The 20,156-nt window shown below is 40.6% G+C and overlaps 1 protein-coding gene across 1 annotated transcript in view; it reads left to right on the top strand.

Annotated features, from left to right (window-relative positions):
- Window positions 1-14,402, top strand: part of LOC146622661 (neural-cadherin) — a 143,260-nt gene extending 128,858 nt beyond the window's left edge. Inside the window, exons 23-34 of the mRNA XM_085365327.1 lie at window positions 517-794; window positions 1,624-1,838; window positions 3,888-4,015; window positions 4,173-4,276; window positions 4,557-4,668; window positions 7,537-7,717; window positions 8,151-8,317; window positions 8,615-8,870; window positions 9,289-9,469; window positions 9,676-9,926; window positions 11,671-11,828; window positions 13,731-14,402. Coding sequence (XP_085221453.1) covers window positions 517-794; window positions 1,624-1,838; window positions 3,888-4,015; window positions 4,173-4,276; window positions 4,557-4,668; window positions 7,537-7,717; window positions 8,151-8,317; window positions 8,615-8,870; window positions 9,289-9,469; window positions 9,676-9,926; window positions 11,671-11,828; window positions 13,731-14,402 — 2,703 coding nt within the window. The remainder of the gene's footprint in view (window positions 1-516; window positions 795-1,623; window positions 1,839-3,887; window positions 4,016-4,172; window positions 4,277-4,556; window positions 4,669-7,536; window positions 7,718-8,150; window positions 8,318-8,614; window positions 8,871-9,288; window positions 9,470-9,675; window positions 9,927-11,670; window positions 11,829-13,730) is intronic.
- The last annotated feature ends 5,754 nt before the right edge of the window (window positions 14,403-20,156 follow it).

The raw sequence follows: 20,156 nt of genomic DNA, 5'->3' as shown, positions 1-20,156 counted from the left end.
CCACACGCCATCAGACTGTTTAACTCCTCCCTGGAGGGGAGAGGGAGGGGAAACAGGAGGACAAAGGAGGGGGGAACAACTAAGCTGTAGTGCCTCTTCACCTCACTGTGCAATACCTTTTGTGCAATACTTTTGTAAATAGTCAACGGTGCAATAGACTCAATACTTGAAATGTGCAATTCACTTGTATTTTTATTTTTATTCCTTTTTATTTCTATTCCTATTTATTCTATTTATCCCCTTCGTATATTTTATTTATATTGTCTCTGTATTTATATATATATGTGTGTATGTGTGTGTGTGTGTATATATATATATATATAATATTCTGTAACTCTGTAACTTCTGTCGGTGCTGTGCTTTTTTGGAAATCGAATTTCCCAGAGGAACCCACCCGAGGGATTAATAAAGTTCTATCTAATCTAATCTAATCTAATAGTTTGTCTCTATTTTTAGCTTATCATAATTTGAAAGTTCCTCTGTTTGTGTCTTAACTCCTTTTTTTATCACCTTTAGCTGGAGGCCATTCTGGGCGTGTCCATCTCTCAGGTGGGTGTGGATGACTGCCCATACACAGACTGCAGCCAGTCTGGAGGTTGCAGCAATGAGGTTTCATTCAGCCAGGCACCGGTGGCTCTCAGCTCTGGTAACATCTCTCTGGTGTCACTGGCGGCCTCTTTGACTGCGCAATGTGGCTGTCGGGGCCGTGAGGCAGTCCACCTGTCCTGTTCTGCTTACCCCGTCAACCCATGCCTCAATGGGGGCACCTGCCAGGACGGACCATTGGGATACCGGTAGGTGTAAGCCAAGGAGGGGTCTTTGCATGTTCCATATAATTCTTCATATGATAATGCATCCAGGATCCAGTTCAACCTTCAGTTACCTGGAGGTTGAACTGTTGCACTTATCTGATTGCAGCAAGTAGAGTCTCTAAAGTGCTGTGTCTTTGAAGCTTGTTATCGAAGGAAAAGTTTTCTTTATAATGAGATACTGTGAATCACCTTTTTCTTACTTTTCTCTCAGTGGCTGCTCTGTGTTTACATAGTTTTCACCTGACGGTACTGATTAGAAGTTTGCCGGTCGTATGCGGCAGATTCAAGCCCTGAACAGTTAAAGTCACCTTGTGAAGCTCGCAGAAATTTTGTATTTGTTCAGTGGTTAACTCTAGGTATATCTGTCAAACATTTGAAAGAGAGGCAGAAGATTTCTCTTAACGTAATAACACTCTAAAGCCTCATTTTCAGCTGAAAGTAAGCTGGCTGAATTTGAATTGTCACATGATTTTAATGGTTGAGATACTGGATGAAACATTTCAGCTGCTAAATCTGACAGATGGCTCACTCTCCATTGCTCTCTTTCTTTTTCTTGCACTTGAACAACTTATCAACACTGGCAAATATATATTTATATTATTTTTTTAAGCATTTCTATTAAGGTTTCTTGAATGTGGATTATGTCTCTGTTTATCTTTCTGTCTGTCGATCTCTCTCAGTTCATTTGAACCTGTCAGAAAAGAAATTTGCTTTGCAGCAGTACTAATGGACAGTAAAAAGTCTTTAATAAGAAATATAATAAAAGAAATAATATAATTAGAAAATAAAGTAGATTAACTCTCTGTCTCAGATGCAAGTGTCCTCCCATGTACGACGGCCCCGAGTGTCAGCAGACCAAACACAGCTTTGGCGGCCAGGGTTACGCCTGGTTCCCTCCCATCAAACCTTGCTATCAGAGCCACATCTCCCTGGAGTTCCTGGCTGAGTCAGCCAATGGGCTGCTCCTCTACAACGGGCTGCTTGGTAATGTTCACTCTGGGGAGCAGGAGGACTTCATTGCCATTGGTGAGTTTCACGCTGAGGCTCTCGTGTGTAAAGCTTCTACTTTTGTAGATTAAGAGTTAACATCTTAACTTTCTTTGCTCTGGAGTCAAACTCAATGAAAACACAAATCCAAAGAGTTCTACTCGGAAGATCTATGAAGATCAAACAGTCAGTATTTTCAAATAAACTAATAAGGCTAGATCTAGTAATTTCAGTTCAAGTTAGCCACTTGGAAGGAAGTAGAAATTTTGGCCTGAATATGTCAGTATGACAGTAAAGGTGCTCTTAAATAGCTGCAAAAACACACATGAAAGTGTGAGCCAGTGTTGAGTCTAATAAATAAATGATTTACAGTCACCCTTACTAACCTTCTGTTGGTGTTCTTTGCATCTTAAGACTTAGTGACAAAACCAACAAAGAATCAGAAAATGCACCACTGATTACATGCAGCTATACAACAGCTCCATTATGCACTAGGTGACATTAGAACACAGTTTATACAGTAAGGCCTTTGATCTAATGGGTTTTCTTCCATGTTTATAAAGCTTATAACTTCATGTTCTTGGTAAGTGGCACATTGTACTGTAGATGTTCTGAAGTCAGAACTGTTATATGACATATGTGGATTTGAGGTTAGATTCGATCGTTACTGTAAAGGCTTTTGAATTCCACTGTCTAAATATAATTCTTTATCTAATCGATTCTCTGGAAGGTGTTTGTGAGAACAAAGGCTGAAAATGATCAAATTAAATTTAAATTATTAGGTTTAGTGTGTGCTCTGGGATGATTGATGTGGCTAATGCATTTCATTTACTGGACCTGTGATGTCCTTTAACTTTTCAGTTTAACGCAAAATAAAAAATATAAACGTGCAACACTTTGGTACATAAGCTTTGGACCACACAACCACCATGTTGGTCCAGCAAAGAGATTGTCGTGATTCAAAGCTAACAGCACATTTCAGTGTACAGATGGCTCTGATTTTATTTATCAACTCTTAAACTATCAGCTAGTCATTGTAGTTTTCAGCTAGGTTTGGTATGATATAGATAAAAAGAATCATCTATTAACCAACAAAGCGTTAGAAAAATGAGGAGCAGAGGTGATTATTGCAAGGCTTGCAGAAGTCTCTGAGAGTGGCTCATTTGCTGCAGCAAACACATTCTGCTTGAACTTCAGTACCCTTTTGCTGAAAGCTGACAAATTATTTTAACTTCCTAGCTCTATAACAATCATACTAATCTCACAGTGCTGATGGGAACGTGCTGCCGGTCCTGCTTTTCAGCAAACACAAAGCGTTCATCAATCCGCTGCTGTATAGACAGTTTCTCAGTGGATGAGGAGCTTCATAAACTCTAATGTCAGCTCCCAGTGGCCCTAATGTGGTGCTGATGGATTAGCCTGCAGATGGCCTTTCGAACACTTCTTGCATAATCTTGTGGCATTAAAGTTATGTAATTATTGAACCCAGGCTGTTGCTGCAGTGGTCCGGGGAGGGGAAAATCAAAGATAATTGCAGGATTGATCTCTCTGAAGCGTTTTTGCACTTACATGTCCAATATTGTGACTATGAGGTTGATCAGGTCATACACACATAGACACAAACCCACACATTTTACAGCAGCAGATGAAAGGATATTGGGAGATTCACACAGAGAAAATTGATAAAGTGGCTTACTGCAGTTGTTGATGGGATCCAGAAGCTTACGTAGCAATAAGGAGAAGTGATGTCAGGGCATGCGTCAACTTTTAAGACACAAGAAACGAATATTTTTTTTGTCATAGTGGGTATTAAATGACCCAAAGCTGTGTTCAATTTTACTGCACACATCAACTTAAGTAAGGCAGCCCTCAAAATTCACTTTATGAGCTCTAAACATATTTTCCAGCCTGTTTTACACATTTGTTATGTTGATGTTTACAGACTTGACTTTATTGTTTATTTAGGCCTGTTGGGATTTTGTATTCGGGTCACTGTAGTGTGTGTGTGTGTGTGTGTGTATGCGTATGTGTGTTTACCGTGAGATGGAAAAGAGAAAACAAAGATAATATTCTCAACTCCCCATTCAGAGTTGAGAAACGGCGTTCCAGCTCTGAGCATAAACCACGGATCAGGAACACTCACTTTGCAGTTTCCACCCAAATCCACTGTCACCGACCGACGCTGGCATCGCCTCGACATCATCAGTGACGGAAAGGTGAGACTTATCTGCAGTATAGCAGATGCATGGAAGGATGACTGGATAGGTGGAAATAATGAAAAAGAAACAAAGGAACAGGAAATCAAAAAACTTGTAAAATAGGAGGAAAAGGTGAGTTACATGAGGTAACGGTGTGCATTCTGTTTGTCCTCAGGCTGTCCAGCTGATCCTGGACCAGTGTGGAGGGGTGGCTGTGAATGAGTTGGAGACAGATGAGTCCAGCTGTAGAGCTGCAGGAGAGACACCTGGAAATCAGAAGTAAGAACAACCCCAGATTTCACTGCTTACTTACAAATTTAACACAGAGAATCTAAAACTTTGCTGTGAAAAACCCAATTTACCTTTCTCTTGCTTTCTTTTTTCCTTTATTTTTGTTTTCATTCAATTCATCCTTATTTTTTTTTCCTTTTCCGAATCTTCTTCTTTCACATCATCCTCCCAACTCTGCTTTTCATCCTCTGACTACTTCTGTTTTTCTTCCCTTCTTCTGTCATCCTCCACTTCTTTTCCTCCCTTCCTTATTTCTTCTCCTCTTCAGATATCTGAATGTTTTCCAGCCTCTGCAGTTGGGAGGGGTGAAGGAAATGTCCCCTCACAGACATTACCGCAGTTTCACTGGCTGCATCCGCAACCTGGTGGTCGACAGTCAGGTAATATTACAATATGAGCATGCTGGTTTGTAGAGTTCCTATTGTGGGGACATGAATGTGTGTGTGAAATTTTGGGGGCAAAAAGCCTTAATGTAAATGATTAGATTTTAATAGCCATACTCTGTTTAAAGCCTCTTTAAATGATTGTTTTTAATCCCAGAGATCATTAGGCTTTTTGTGTGTGTGTGTGTTTTTCTTGGCTCTTAAATGCAGTTTTAATGTCTGCAGGTCTGCACCTGTTTGTGTTTGTTCATGCATGTATTCACTTGCAGTCCTTGGTGGATGGTGATGGTGTTTATCTGTGCGCCTGTGAGTACCACAGGGATGGTGGTTGGACAGATGGTGATCTAGGCTCGGCTCCTCAGCCAAGGCCAGCATAACAACATCACAGTCCAAAATGTAACATAAATGAAAAGAATCTCCCTCGTCCTCATGAAGCTCAGCGTGTTGCTGTGGTTCCTTTACTGCTGCAAACCTCAGTCACTTCTCAAATATCCCAAAATAGTCCCCTGGAAAGATTTCAACCAGCTTTCAGACAAGAAGATATGGAAGTATGTTACCATCAGCCTGTCACTGTGGCACCTCATTCAAACCGCAATCCCCTGTGTTTTGGGGATGCCTCCTTCAGTCTAATGCTCTGATTTTACAGGAGTAAGATTAACTCTGCCTTCAAATGGTGGATGAGTTACAGTTTTTGTATTAAATTTTTTTTTTTTTTTAAATTAGCAAAACACTGCCACATAAAATGATTTATAGTGATAATAATGAGGTATTAAAGGTAATTAAAGGTTAACCTTCCAGTGGTCGTGTTTGCACTCTAATAAAGTATCAAATTCTAATTGAAGACTGAAGATTTTGTTTCTACATGCACCAAACAGGGAAGGTAGATATGGCAAATATGGCAAAGTGGTTCCTTTTCTAACCTCATGTATGCAATTTATTGTGAATCTGAAGAGTGTGAGAGGGGTGCTGGACTTCTTTCAGTGGGCAATATCAGTGCTCTTGCACTAAAGGTCAAGCAGGACTCCACACAGTGCAGTGACTGATAATGGGGAGTCTCACAAACTCAGCAAGTGATTCAAAGCAGTCATTTTGTTTGATTACAACCTCACTGGAGGTGTCAGTTAACCAGGATCTGTTTGTAGTTTACCGTGCGTTTGTAAGCGATGACTGCTTGATGGAGCTGTGCCCTGTGAGCATAGAGGTCATATGTTCTAACCGTGCTATGGGGTTTATTTAATGTTTTCATACATTCAAGATCAATAAATATACATGTACAAGATCCCCAGTTTGTGAGCTCATGCAGTAACCACAGAAGCAGAGACACTGATCTTGAGAGAAAACCTGCCTATTGTTGCCTTCAGCATGCATCAAAAGTCCTCTGTGAGTAATTAAAGGTTTGGCTACATTTATTCTTTCTAAATATGGTAAGTTGGCATAACCCAGCATGAAGGTATCAGCGTATTTTCCATACTCTAGCTGTTATTTTGTACCAAGTTCAAATTAAATCAATTTAAACTTATAGACATAAATATTTTTTCTATGCTCATTTCGAGCTATATCTTTTTGTTATTTGGTGCTTGACGAGTTTTGCTCAAATCAGCTCAAATGAATCCTTATTTATCTAATGCTGGGAACTGGTACAGCCCCTCGGTTCATCATTTGTCTGAAAGAAGCCCTTTTGGCTCCTCACGCTTCCTTTAAGCCAGCTTTCTTCTCATTGGTTTACTTCTATAAACAGAAGGTTTGAACATCAGGTGGGTGGAGATTCTGTGCTCATAGCCAGAGCTGTGGGCCTGAGATGACAATATTAATCATCATCAAGAGCCGAGAGCTGGCCTTATCAGACTGCTTGTCAACTATCTGATTATTTTTAGCCTCTGAAATTGGTATGACTTTGTATATGTAAAAAAAAAAAAAGTCTGTAATTCCTACACAGTTAAAGATATACTTTTTCTTACTCCCCTTGAAATAAAGCTGAAAGCCTGAGTGTTTGGTTTAAAATCCAGTGGGGTTATATACAGATGCAAAATTACAATAGATTGCATCATTGTCCAAAAAATTATGGATCCAACTGTATATGACAGAAGATAAGAAACCCATAATAGCTCCACTTTAAACTAGATTAGCACACTTGAAGCCTCACAGCTTCACAAAGCTCAAAGCTCTGCATCAACAACATACAGCCCAACATTTTTAAATCACGTTTCAAAAATGATCAATTACAGTGTTGATACAATGACTCAACTGGCGCCACCATTAGGAAGCAATTGGGGTCTTTTTGTTTTTGTTTTTTATGTAGAAGAAATATTGTGTGAGGAACTGTGGGAGGTTTGCTGAGCACATTCATGCTCCATTGAGGAGGAACCCCTTTAGTTTCACTTTTCAAAGCCAAATTTTTATGACAGTAGAAAGAGGCTTTTAAAACCTTAAAAGAGACAGAAACAGAACCCCCCGCCTTACATGCTTTTCTTTGTTCTGTAATCAAAGCTGGTTTCTTGATTCCCTCAGAAAAATTCAAAACACATTTTTGTAGCTCATGCATTAAGGTAGATTGACACAGCACGAAAATGGCTGCCAACCAGAAAGAATGGGCACATTTAGAAATTCAGTGCATGTCAAATTTGGTCTTTGTTCTATTTCAGATATAAAGAAGGAAAACGGTAGAATTAAAAAAAAAAACAAACAAAAAAAAACTTCTCTGATCTATACTTGGCTGTGTGCGCAGCCTGGATCACATGACCAGAGGCAGCACTGGGTTCCTTTGTAAAGCATGTGACGAAAGTTTGCTGGATATAAAAGAAAATTTGTGTAAATATTTTTTTTCAACAAATAATCATCTCCCTCCTTTCTTTTGTTGTCCCTTAGGTGTATGATTTGGCATCTCCCGGTGAGAGTGTGGACAGCATCCCAGGTTGTAAGCTCACAGACGGCGTGTGCGTAACGGCGGCGGGACCCTCATGTGGGATTCACGCAACCTGCCTCGCAGACTGGGGCTCGTTCAGCTGCGAGTGCCACGCTGGATACACGGGGCACAAGTGTGACAGGGGTGAGGGTCAGAGCGTTTCAGTCCATATCAGTGCAGTTTCCTCTTTTAAATCTTTAGTTTTGGGAATACAGAATTAGATCTATGGACCTTGGAAATTTTAGAAACCTTCATAAAAGCTGTGAAACTTCGGAGCAAAGAAAGCCCGTCAGCCTAAAATAGCACACACAGAGAGTCTGACTCCTTTTCCAGGGCTCTGTGGTCAGCTTAATAATTGTGACATCCTGCTGTGGATGTCACAATTATTAAGCTGCTGAAGCAGTCAGTGTTGTACCTGTTAGATCTGACTGAGAGCAGTCAGGCCAAACAGTCTGTGAAAAACAATTACCTCCTTATGTGTACATGTTTTGTTTTCAGTCTGCAAAGAAGATTAATAGTTCAAGTTCGTCCTTTTGTGTGAAACAATTTAAACATTTATATGTTCCTCCCCCCTCAGCCATGCCAGAGTTCTCCTTCGATTCGGGCAGTGTGGTGCGCTTTCAGCTCAGAGGAGGCGGCATCTCCCGACGCACAAACATTCAGCTGCTCGTCCGAACCAGAGCCACCTCAGGGACCCTGCTGTCTGTGACGTCCCGGGAGACCAATGAATACATCGTACTGGAGGTCAGTCCACCTGTAGAACAACAATGACTAACCTTTCACATGATAGCTATCCTCAAAAATAAGCCTGCTTATATCACAGTTTAAACAGCATCCACTTATCAAGATAATCTCACTTTTTCTTAAAGAACATTTAACCATTTTATCAAATACTGCACTTTTACTGCACCATTTTTAGATAATGAATGCATTTTCAATGGGTGGCAGTTTTTACTTCCCCACATGACAGATTTTGTTGCGAGAATTTAAATCCCCGAGCAGCAGCTTTTTTTCGAAGGTTTATGTTCTTCTCTGTCTCAGATCACAGAGGGTCACATCTCAGTACGTGCCAACCTTGGTGACGGCGCTCACGCTTTGCGGCTTCCCGGCCAGCGGGTGGATGTCGGGCAGTGGGTCCTGGTCAGCCTCAGTCGCTATGACAACATGTTTACCCTGCGGTTAGAGCACGGCGGGGGCTCGAGGGAAGTGCAGGCCCGCCTGGGGAGCCGCAGGGAGATCGTGGTTCATCCATCCAGCCTAATGGTTGGTAATGGACCAGACAAGGCTGACTTCCAGGGTGAGAGCTGAATCTAATTTCAGAAAAAAAGTCTTTGTTTATTCAAGTGAGTTCTGAATGGAGTAAAATGACTCTTAAGTGCCTGACAGCCATGGCAACAAGTATTTAAATTCTTGAAATACACTGTGTTTCTCTTCGGATTTATTCTTGCTTTCACAATGTTACCAGAAAACTTAGAATTCCGTTTTTAAATATTTTATAGCTGTGCAGATGCTTAATTCAGAGATAACTCAGAAATGAAGCAATGATTGTGTTTTCCTTAAGTTTTTGTGTTAATTGTTCTTTCAAGATAAAGCATTGCAATTAGTTAGTTTAGCTTTTGAGTTTCACTCATTACATCACAAGTGCATTATTTTTGAATAGTTTATCTTAAAAACCATATTGGACGCAATGCTAAACAGGAATTTTTGGCAAACAGGTTGTCTGCGGGATGTTCGATTTAATGGTCACGTCCTGCCTCTGGATGGCCAGAGCCGGGACCTGGTGACGGTGCTGGAGAGACGTGGTGTCACCTCAGGGTGCTCTAGCAATGCCTGCAGCAGCCAGCCCTGCCGCAGCCCGCTGCGGTGCGTCGACTTATGGAGGAAACACCAGTGCAAGTAAATGACACACAAACGCAAAGCAGCACACTTATATAGCTTCCACTGGTGGGAAGCTATTAATTCATTCTTTTAGCAGTTTTGTTTCTTAAAAGTTTTTTGTCTTTCCTATGAGGTCACGCATAAAGTTTTCCAAGAATTTATTTCCATTTTAGTGCCACATCTAACTAACGTTGTCATCTGTCCTGCTCTCCATCATGTCCCAGGTGTCCTGGTAGTCAGGTAACCGTGACTGACGACTCAGGTCAGCAGCGTTGCGCGCCGTCGCCCTGTGGACTTTCTTCCTGCCGTAACGGTGGTGTCTGCCAGCCGCTTTCACCCGATAGCTACCGGTGCCGATGTCAGGAGGGTTTCAGGGGTCAACGCTGCGAGCTGGGGCAGGTCAAAGGTCACCGGCTGCCTGCTCTGAGCCCCAGCTCCATCTTGGCCATCAGCATGTGTCTGCTCGTCTTCTTCGGTAAGAGCAAAGAGAGTCATTAACAGAATGAAATTAAGAGAGAGTACGATGAGGTAAACTTTGCTAAAGTTCTTTGGTTTATAGTCATCTGAATGACACATAATTTACTGAACTAAATCAAACCTCACACAATAAACTCTGATGTTGTCATGAATTACACAATATAACTAACAGTACGGGAAATATTTATGTTGTTGTTTTGTTTCCAGGAAAGTATGATGGCATATTAGTAGTTTATATTAAAACTGTGGTTATTTTGAAACTCTGCAAATTTATCTATAATTGTTTCGTTTCTGTTGTGATTAATGTTTCAGTAAATGAGATCAGCATGTGTACAAGTGTTCTTTGTAGACCGCTCTAAGATAGACTGGGGGTTTTTTCTACTTTTGACTCTTGATGATTTCAGGGAGGGTGGGTAACAATCTCTCAAGCCCCTCCCACCTACTTTTCAAACTTTCTATTTATAAGAGGAAGCCAGTCAGAAATAAGAGGCTGAAGTGAGCTGGACAAAGTCTTGTGTGAGGGAGAAAAAGGTTAATGTTCTCTGTCTCAGAAAACAGAGGGTCACATCTCAGCACGTGCCAACCTGGGTGACAGCACTCATGCTTTAAGAGGAGATAAAGATGAAACAATATTAGTTGTTGGAATCCTGGCAGCACAAGAAGATTAAAAGTGGGGAATAAAGAAAATCCAAATTTCCACAAACTGGTTAACTAAAATAAAGATTCAGCAGTAGAAGTTGATAGAACAATTATAAAGGAGAATATCAGCATAACTTAAATTAGAGGCACAGAAGAAGCATGCTCACAAAAAAAAGTGTCTTTAAAGAGGGAAGAATATTCAAAAGAGTGAGGGCCCTGACAGAAAAAGCCAGATCGCCTTGGTTATGAGCCGAGATTGTGGTATGACCATCAGAGTCTTGGCTGAGAGATTCAGGTTACGACCAGAGGCTTACGGTAGGAGGAGATGAAATTTGCCAAATGTATGACTCACATCTGACTTCAGTATGAGTCATGTGATGACTCATCTCTGAGTGACACTGGCAGCATAATCAACAGAAATTAAACTTATTTAGATAGATGGAAGCTGGCAAAAAAGTGTGTGCATACATCCAGCCCGGTCAGGTCGAATCTCCACTGCAGACCTTTACTGTTTGAAGATCAACAGTTTTTTCTGGGAGCACTAATCATTAAAAATACAAGCTGTGGTGACGCAAAGAGAATTCAGTTAAATAAATGTTACAAAATAACCATTCGCCCCTTAAGCTGTTCATAAGTCAACTTAATCTAACCAGTGAACGGTTGTTTCCCTCAGCTTCACACCTACTGTGTTATGGTTTGTGTTTTTCCATCAGAAGCCTTCATTTCGTCTCGCATGAACAGATTAAATATCTTCTAGGTGATTTTTGAAACACAAATGACCTTGTAGTCTCAATAAAAATGCTGCGTAGAAAGCTGTTAGAATTTGATACTCTTCCCAATGGCTGCCTCATTTATTTTTCACCTGTTTGCCGTAATTATACTAATGTTTCTAAATGAACTTGGTACTGATTTATTGAGGCTAAATGACTCCACAGAGCAGCTTTAATGAGCCACTGCTTCAAATATACAGGAAGGAAACTAATGTCTGTCCCGGTGGTGCAGAAGCACATTTACGAAGAGATGCATATTCATACCATCCTCCTCTGTGCATGTGTGTGTGTGTGTGTGTGTGTGTGTGTGTGTGTGTGTGTGTGTGCGCTCAGCGGTGCTGGTGGCAGTGACAGTGTGGAACCAAAAAGGCAGCCGAAATAAGTTCAGGAAGCGAGGAGTTTACCACATCCCTGCTGAGCATGTGAGCTGGGAGGACATCCGAGAAAACATTCTCAACTACAATGAAGAGGGAGGAGGAGAGCAGGACCAGGTACACAGAACCAAACACACACACAATAAATGGATACAATGTTCTGCATTTTACATGACAGTTGATTTTTTTTTAAGAATCAAGGCCTCACCGTCAAAAATGCATTTTAGCATCTCAGGTAATCAAATAATAGTCTACAAACATCCTGTGTTTGAGGCCACAACTAACCAGTGTTTCTTCTTCTTCTTTGTAAGTAAGTTTTGAAATTTGGCACGCTGATTGGGAACAGTTATTCAATTCAATTTTATTTATACAGCACCAAATCACAACAGCAGTCGCCTCAAGGTGCTTCATAGATACAGAGAAAAACCCGACAATCATATGACCCTCTATGAGCAAGCACTTTGGCGACAGTGGGAAGGAAAAATTCCCTTTTAACAGGAAGAAACCTCCGGCAGAACCAGGCTCAGGGAGGGGCGGGGTCATCTGCTGCGACCGGTTGGGGTGAGAGAAGAAAAACGGGACAAAGACATGCTGTGGAAGAGAGACAGAGATTAATAACAGATATGATTCAGTGCAGAGAGGTCTATTAACACATAGTGAGTGAGAAAGGTGACTGGAAAGGAAAAACTCAATGCATCATGGGAATCCCCCGGCAGCCTACGTCTATTGGAGCATAACTAAGGGAGGATTCAGGGTCACCTGGTCCAGCCCTAACTATATGCTTTAGCAAAAAGGAAAGTTTTAAGCCTAATCTTAAAAGTAGAGATAGTGTCTGTCTCCCGAATCCAAGCTGGAAGCTGGTTCCACAGAAGAGGGGCCTGAAAACTGAAGGCTCTCCCTCCCATTCTACTTTTAAATACTCTAGGAACAACAAGTAGGCCTGCAGAGCAAGAGCGAAGTGCTCTAATAGGGTGATATGGTACTACAAGGTCATTAAGATAAGATGGGGCCTGATTATTTAAGACCTTTTATGTGAGGAGCAAGATTTTGAATTCAATTCTGGATTTAACAGGAAGCCAGTGAAGGGAAGCCAAAACAGGAGAAATCTGCTCTCTCTTTCTAGTCCCTGTCAGTACTCTTGCTGCAGCATTTTGGATTAGCTGAAGGCTTTTCAGTGAGTTTTTTGGACATCCTGATAATAATGAATTACAGTAGTCCAGCCTGGAAGTAATAAATACATGAACTAGTTTTTCAGCGTCACTCTGAGACAGGATATTTCTAACTTTAGAGATGTTGCACAAATGGAAGAAAGCAGTCTTACATATTTGTTTAATATGTGCATTGAAGGACATGTCCTGGTCAAAAATGACTTCACAGCGTTACTGGAGGCCAAGGTAATGCCATCCAGAGTAAGAATCTGGTTAGATACCATATTTCTAAGATTTTCAGGGCCGAGTACAATAACCTCAGTTTTATCTGAATTAAGAAGCAGAAAGTTAGCGGCCATCCAGGTTTTTATGTCTTTAAGACATTCCTGCAGTTTAACTAATTGGTGTGTGTTATCTGGCTTCATGGACAGATAGAGCTGGGTGTCATCTGCATAGCAGTGAAAATGTATGCTATGTCTTCTAATGATGCTGCCTAAGGGAAGCATGTATAATGTAAACAAGTTATCTAATTTGTTTTTAGCATTCAAGGGCCACCAAAGCTGGAACCATTTGTGTAATTAAGTGACCCACCATCAGACCAAGTTAAATTCGAAAAACCCAGTTGACAGTGGTCAATGGCATGACATGACTTCAGACACGAAGTCATGTCATGTCTTAGCATCTTTCATGTATTATGACCAGACTTGGTGTATGAACTCGCCTAGCACCCCTTCCTGAAGTTGTAAAACCAAAATGTGGAATTATATTATTTGACCACTAGGGGCACTACAGTAAAAAAATACAATTTTTAAAATTAAGCATCAGATTTAATAGGTACCCATGTATCTTCTTTTTTCCTCCGTCCTTCCAGAACGGTTATGACATCACAGAGCTGAAGCGTCCACTGTGCTCCAGTTTGTCTCAGTCATCCTCCTGCACGACCGCTCCGCTCATCAAATCCTCACCGGGCTCCCAGGAAGAGGTTCATCCATCCAGTTCCTCGTGCAGCTCAGGTGCTCCCTACCTCAGCATCCCACATCACCACCACCATCAGCATGCCGCCAACGCCAACTATACCAGCGATGCAACCTACGCTAATTACACTGCTCATGTAAACAGAGACGTGGAGACAAGCGACGTAGGCAGTTACACTGATGCCCCGCCTGGCTCACGCTCCCACGTGGACTTTAGAAGCTACGTGGCGCGAATCATTTGGGAGGCAGACAATGACAATGAGGCTTTCCCGCCAGACGCCTACCACGTCTGGTGCGTGGAAGGCTCCGGGTCGTCGGCAGGAAGCCTTAGTTCACTGGGGTCCGCAGTGTCCCATAGAAACATCAACACAGGCGACGGTGATCAGGACGACGGGGAAGAGGAGGAAGATGATGGAGGTTTTGTTTATGACAGACTCTCGCGGTGGGGCCCAAAGTTTCAGGCACTCAGTGAGATGTACGACCGACCACAGCTGACCCTCACATACAGGGATGCAATGGCGTACATACAGAGGAGCCACAGCCATGACCCCCTGCCACATCACTATTAGGGGGTGCTACCCAAATACAAGTACACACTCATAGAACATTTGCCACAGTGGAAAGGGACTCAGTGCTGTGATCTTGTCAAATTTAAAAAAAAAATCAAAACAAGGATGGCTGGTCAGGTATTGTTTTGTATGGCTGGGAATATGTTTAAAATATGTGTTTTAATATTAATTTTCTGATGTTGAAATATATATAAATATACTCACTGTTCTAAAGACATACAAATTTGAATTTTTTTGGCCTGAACAAATCTACCTTTTTTCACCTTTTCAGCTGTAAACCTTTACAGTTTGTGGTTTCTACAAAGGTCTCTAAGCAAACTGGTCCAAACAAGTGATATTTTCAGTTCTTTTGGCTAATTAAATGTCAGATTATGGTTCATGTCAGAGTTTAGTGAAGCAAGATGAGCTTGCCACATTAATTAAAAATAACGAGGCATAAAGAAGCAATTAAGAACAGAAAAACAATGAATGAGGCAGAAGAAGCAAAGCTGGGAGGACTGTGCATTCTTATTAGAGTTGTCTGACAGGGATGAGCCCTCAGCAGCAGCAGTTATTCAAGAGAGTTTTACAAGTAGAAACAGGTGATAAATGACAGATATCATGCATCGTCCAGGTAAACAGGGTAAAAACTCATAGATCAACATGAAATTTACCCAGATTATTATTTACATTAAGGATATAATGTTTCAATATGCAAGTGAGGCATTATATCTTAATATGTGCAAATTTGCACAATCTTACAGGAATCTGAATGGATAGATAAAGTCGGATTCTGAATTTGTTGGCACATGAGTCTTTTTAGCACTCCATAAACCAGAAACTTTTATCAACAGCCAGATAAAAAAAAATCACCATGTTTTTGGGATGACATGTGCAAAAGCCATCTGTAAATCCTTCAGAACTCCTGACACGTTGGGCCATGCAAGTACAAGAAGGAAAGAAACAAATCAGAGTAACTGACCAAAGAAATATGTTTGCATACTTGTATTTACTCTTACAGTTTTTAACAAATGGTTATCAACATAAATCGTGTCTGTGTAAGAGCTTGAAACCTGGACTTTTTGGAAACATTTCACCTCGTTTCCAGGAGGCTTCTTTCAGTTCAATTCACTTATTTTTAAGCTCTTAAGACAACATCAAAGTTCTTTACTTAAGTATCATGAACATCTAATAAACTAAATTTTACTTTCACTGATATTGAAGTTATTACCAGCGCATGAAAAAGAATTATTTGTATTGTAACGTATCATTTTTTTTTAAAATATTGACTGGTTTAGTTAAAAAAAAGAACAGAAAGACATTTGGCTGCGTCAGGCAGATACGCTACAAAGCTAAGGTAACAACAAGAAGGATGTTCAGTCTGCCCCAATGATTGAAAACACTTGTATGGCTTTGGAGAGTTTGATTGGTTACTTAGAATTATCACTCATGATTGAGTGATAAGGGCAGCACGGTGGCACGGTGGTTAGCACTGTTGCTGCACAGCAAGAAGGTCCTGAGTTCAATTCCAACATCAGGCCGGGGTCTTTCTGTGTGGAGTTTGCATGTTCTCCCCGTGTTTGCGTGGGTTCCCTCCGGGTACTCCGGCTTCCTCCCACCGTCCAAAGACATGCAGCTTGAGGGGATAGGTTAATTGGAAAATCCAAATTGCCATTGTGTGAATGTGCGAGTGAATGTGAGTGCGAATGGTTGTCTGTCCCTGTGTGTTGGCCCTGCGACAGACTGACGACCTGTCCAGGGTGTACCCCGCCTCTCGCCCTATGACAGCTGGGATAGGCTCCAGCACCCCCCGCGACCCTGAAAAGGATAAGCGGAAGCGAATGGATGGATGGATTGGCTGCCAGCCCTTAAGGACGCTGGTCCAGCCACTGTCTGTAATGCTGTGGTCACTGTGTCATGTGGAGCAAACAGGAAATCTGGGCAGAGAAACTTTAAAGTGAGTAAACCAAACTGAGAAATGTCACCAAAGTCATAAATCGCAACTGTAAGTGCAGACTTACAGCTGTAATCGCATTACTCTGATGTTTTAACTTTGGAAAAAAATGGAGACAATTCAAGTAAAAGGCAATTGGCAGGCATTTCCTTCATTCTCACTGACCTTCTCGAGTTTTTTGTGTATTCATTTATTTCAGTGCAAGCTCCACCACGGTGTTTCTTCAAAACACACCACTAAAACAAAAAAAGAAAGAGTGTCTTATCTCTAAATTGATTCTCGGTATGTTTGTGGCACAAATGGGATTGAATATTATCACATCTTACCTGATATGAAACAAAAAATCTCTCTCAGGTGGGGCAGGAACGCAGCAGCTCTGTTCCCCCCGTGTAGATTAATCGCCACAGAAAAGCTGAGACACTTTCAGGGCGCGAGGTTCATTATGTGATCTTCGTGTTTCTTCAAAACCGAGGTTACCAGTTCATCTTTGAGCTTAACACAGGAATACATCACTCAGCTTTTATTTATTTTGCTTGTACTTCTTCCTTTTAGAAGCGGTGTACTCTGTTTATTTAATTATCAGGGCAGTTTGTGGGTTGCTGTTTTTCGTTCCAAGGAAAATGCAGACTTTCAAGGTCAAAAGTTTCTCTTTTCTGGAGGAATATAACATCAAATTATGTCAGAAATGTTCAGAATGAGGGGAGCTTTGTATTTAGAGAAACAGTCTGGTAAGAAGGACTTGATGTAGAAATCTAACAAAGACAGCTCCGAGTTCTTCTTTCAGGGAATTTTAAAGTACTATTTGAATCTTTTTATCTTTGGCATGGCAATTTTTTTATTTTGACCCTCCTGTGCAGCTCCACAGCTGTAAACAAAAACTAAATTTCATACAGAAGCACTACCAAGGTCAAGCTTTTCTTCTACACTTTTATTTTCCTAAGAAATATCTTTTTTGCTTCTCTACCCTCTGCGTTTCCACAGATTAACCTGACCTCAAAAAAACCTTCCAGTAACCAGCGTGCATTTCTCTTTGCCGTTCTTGTTGCACTAGCAGGCAAGTCAGTTCTCCATCTTCAAGTAAGACGTAGAAAGTTAACAATTAAAAGCCTTGTGAGTTCACCAAGTGAAACACTTTGCAGCCTACAGCGTCTCCACCGTGTAAAATGAGCTTTGCTAGTATGTTTTCAGATGACATTATTTTTGTAACCCCCATGTAGAAACTCCCCAGAAGCTTCTTTTCACTTGCAGTTGGTCGTGCACTGTTAATGTTTTTGCTTTTTCTAAAAAAAAAAAAAAAAACAGGGAGCACCCTGTTAGACCAGTGTTTCCGAAGGCTGAACTGCTGTCAAATATAAACACTGCAACTGTGAATCCATTTGGAAATCAACATGGCAGCCAGAGGTACTGAAACTAAGTCACGCTTAGACATTGCTGTGAGCTGGAAGTGAAAGTTGTGATACATGTGAAGATGGCTTTTAACAAATAGGCAAAAATTACTTACTTTGTTTCTTTTATGAAAATGCAGGATATTCAGTATATGCAAGTCTTTCTCTACAGTACTGTGCAAAAGTCTTCTTTTCTTTATATTTTGCTTGGAAATTGATAAGCAGTGTTTGAAAGTCAATATTCAATAAGACCACCTTTATTCTTCATTCCAGTTATTCCCAAATATTCGTTTGACGTTGGCTCTTCTGTCAGAATGATTATTCAGTAATGTTAAAGCTCCGGCTCTAGGAAGGCCAGGCTATGACTCCTACTACACTGGCTAAATCGAAAGCCTAAAACAATGACACAGCCTCCACCATGCTTTATCGATGGCTGTAAGATGAATTGTAACTAGAACTGGTTCTTTGCTAAGTTGTCTGTTAGTTGTCTCAATGGAAACAGGTCTGATGGTTTTATGAACACAACACTGCTTCATCCCTCGAGTTTGGTGCCTTTTATGCTTCAATCATTCATATATATGGCCAAACAAAGAAAACAGCCTTCCCCTGAAAGTAGTCGGGTACAAGGATTGAACTGAAAATGAATGGAAAAAACAGCCAGTGCCCAAAGAAAAACTCTGGAAGACCTTTGGAAAACTTTGTAGAAGTATTTCTCAGCACCACCATGCTTGGAAGCAAAATATAAAGACGGTGACTCAAGACGTCTGTATTGTGTTGTTTAAAAATTTTTTAACAGTATATAACTTTATTGATGTCACATGGCCACTGTTAAACTGCTTACTTGTTAGGAAAAATTAAGAGTGGGGCTCATAAACTTCCAGTTTAAAGTATTTGCAGCATCTAAAAAACTAATAAGTATGCAGAACGAGCTTCTACCATTTCTATTAAAACTTTATACATGTTGTAGCAGAAAATCAAGTGCGTGTGCACGGAATGCTCTGCAGCTAATAAATCAGCGCTGTTTTGAATATAACCATTACAAAGTGACCAAACTTGAGCCAATGAGCACTGCTCAAAGTGAGTAACACTGAGAATTTCTGTTCTTGCAAACCTGACCTAAACTCTCTTAAATCCAGCACTGATTCCCTGTTTTTATTTAGTGGCCACTTAATAATCTTCTCATATTCCATATCTGTAAAATGGGCTGTTTGATTTGGAGCACAAGCATTTTGTTCTGTTCCTTTTGAAGCTACCTGATGTTTTTTTGCTGCCATCCTTTGACGGTAAATTTCTTAGATGATTTCCCTGATAAATGAGGAGCAGAACAGGAGAGGTTAGACTTCTCTCGTGTGCACAACAGGACACCAGCTTTTCCTTCTTCAACTTTTAAAGCAGCCAAATGTTTATTGGTTCTGGCTGCAGATCAGTGTCGTGTCTGATGGTTGTTTTCCAGCCTACCTCTTGGCTAAGTATATTGTCATTACAGCGCCTGATGAATGTAGTTTTTAAATAGAGAGAGTGAGAAAACCTGTGGAGGAAGTCTGAGCAAGTAAAGTACAATCACAGAACTCGGCGTAACTCAATCCTCAGCCAGCAAAAATGGCAACATAGATAAACATTTCCTGATATTTTAAAGGTTTTGCACTTAAGTCATGGTTTTCTTCCAGATACAGTCAGAATTTTTTTTTTATTCAAAAGCCAGTATATTTGCCTGCTAGGCTCTGAGATTTTTACTGCGTAGACAGATTCTACAGATAAGACGTTTTCAATTCAGTGGTTTCCCCCCTTCTTTTGGATAATGAATTTAAAAAAAATGTTTAAAAAAGCCTTGTAAGAACTGTACTTAAAGCTATGCATCCAAATAGAATAACACAGGTGTCTTTTTATAAACTATTGTGACGCTTCAGATGTTTTGACCTGTATGTGTGCAACATCTGTTGAATTTTGTTTAACACAGATGCGTGAACATTTTTATTGAATTCATATGCATTTATTAGAGTAAAGGTTTAAAGTGTCATTTACCACAGAGCTGTGCTGATCTGTATAATAAGATGTACAAATGAACGTTTTATAGCAACCTAATGTGGAATATTCCTTTTGTATGTGACTTTTAATTAAAAAGAAAAACTTTTCTTCCCAAGAACATGATTTATATGTTGGTGTCTTTGTTCAGTGATTTTACTCTCTCTCTCTCTCTCTCTCTCTCTCTCTCTCTCCCCTCCCCCCCCCTCCCCCCCCCCCCCCCCAAACTCTCTCTGGTAAGAGAACAAGTTGAAAAATAACTAAATAAAATAAGAAAGCTAGTATAAAGGATAAAAGGACATTTAAAAAAAATCCTTGAAGCTGTCCATGTATCTTTCTGAGAGATTTGGATCTAGATTCAGCTTTAGAAAGTGGTGGTTTATTGCATTTACTCCCATTTAATCACAGAAAAAC

The sequence above is a fragment of the Diplotaxodon limnothrissa genome, linkage group LG11 (assembly GCF_057381915.1).
Source record: "Diplotaxodon limnothrissa isolate DT_005_m linkage group LG11, D_limnothrissa_male_GT1.1, whole genome shotgun sequence".
Taxonomy (NCBI): domain Eukaryota; kingdom Metazoa; phylum Chordata; class Actinopteri; order Cichliformes; family Cichlidae; genus Diplotaxodon; species Diplotaxodon limnothrissa.
Note: the sequence above shows the minus strand (reverse complement) of the source record. Positions and strands in the feature narration are given on the sequence as shown.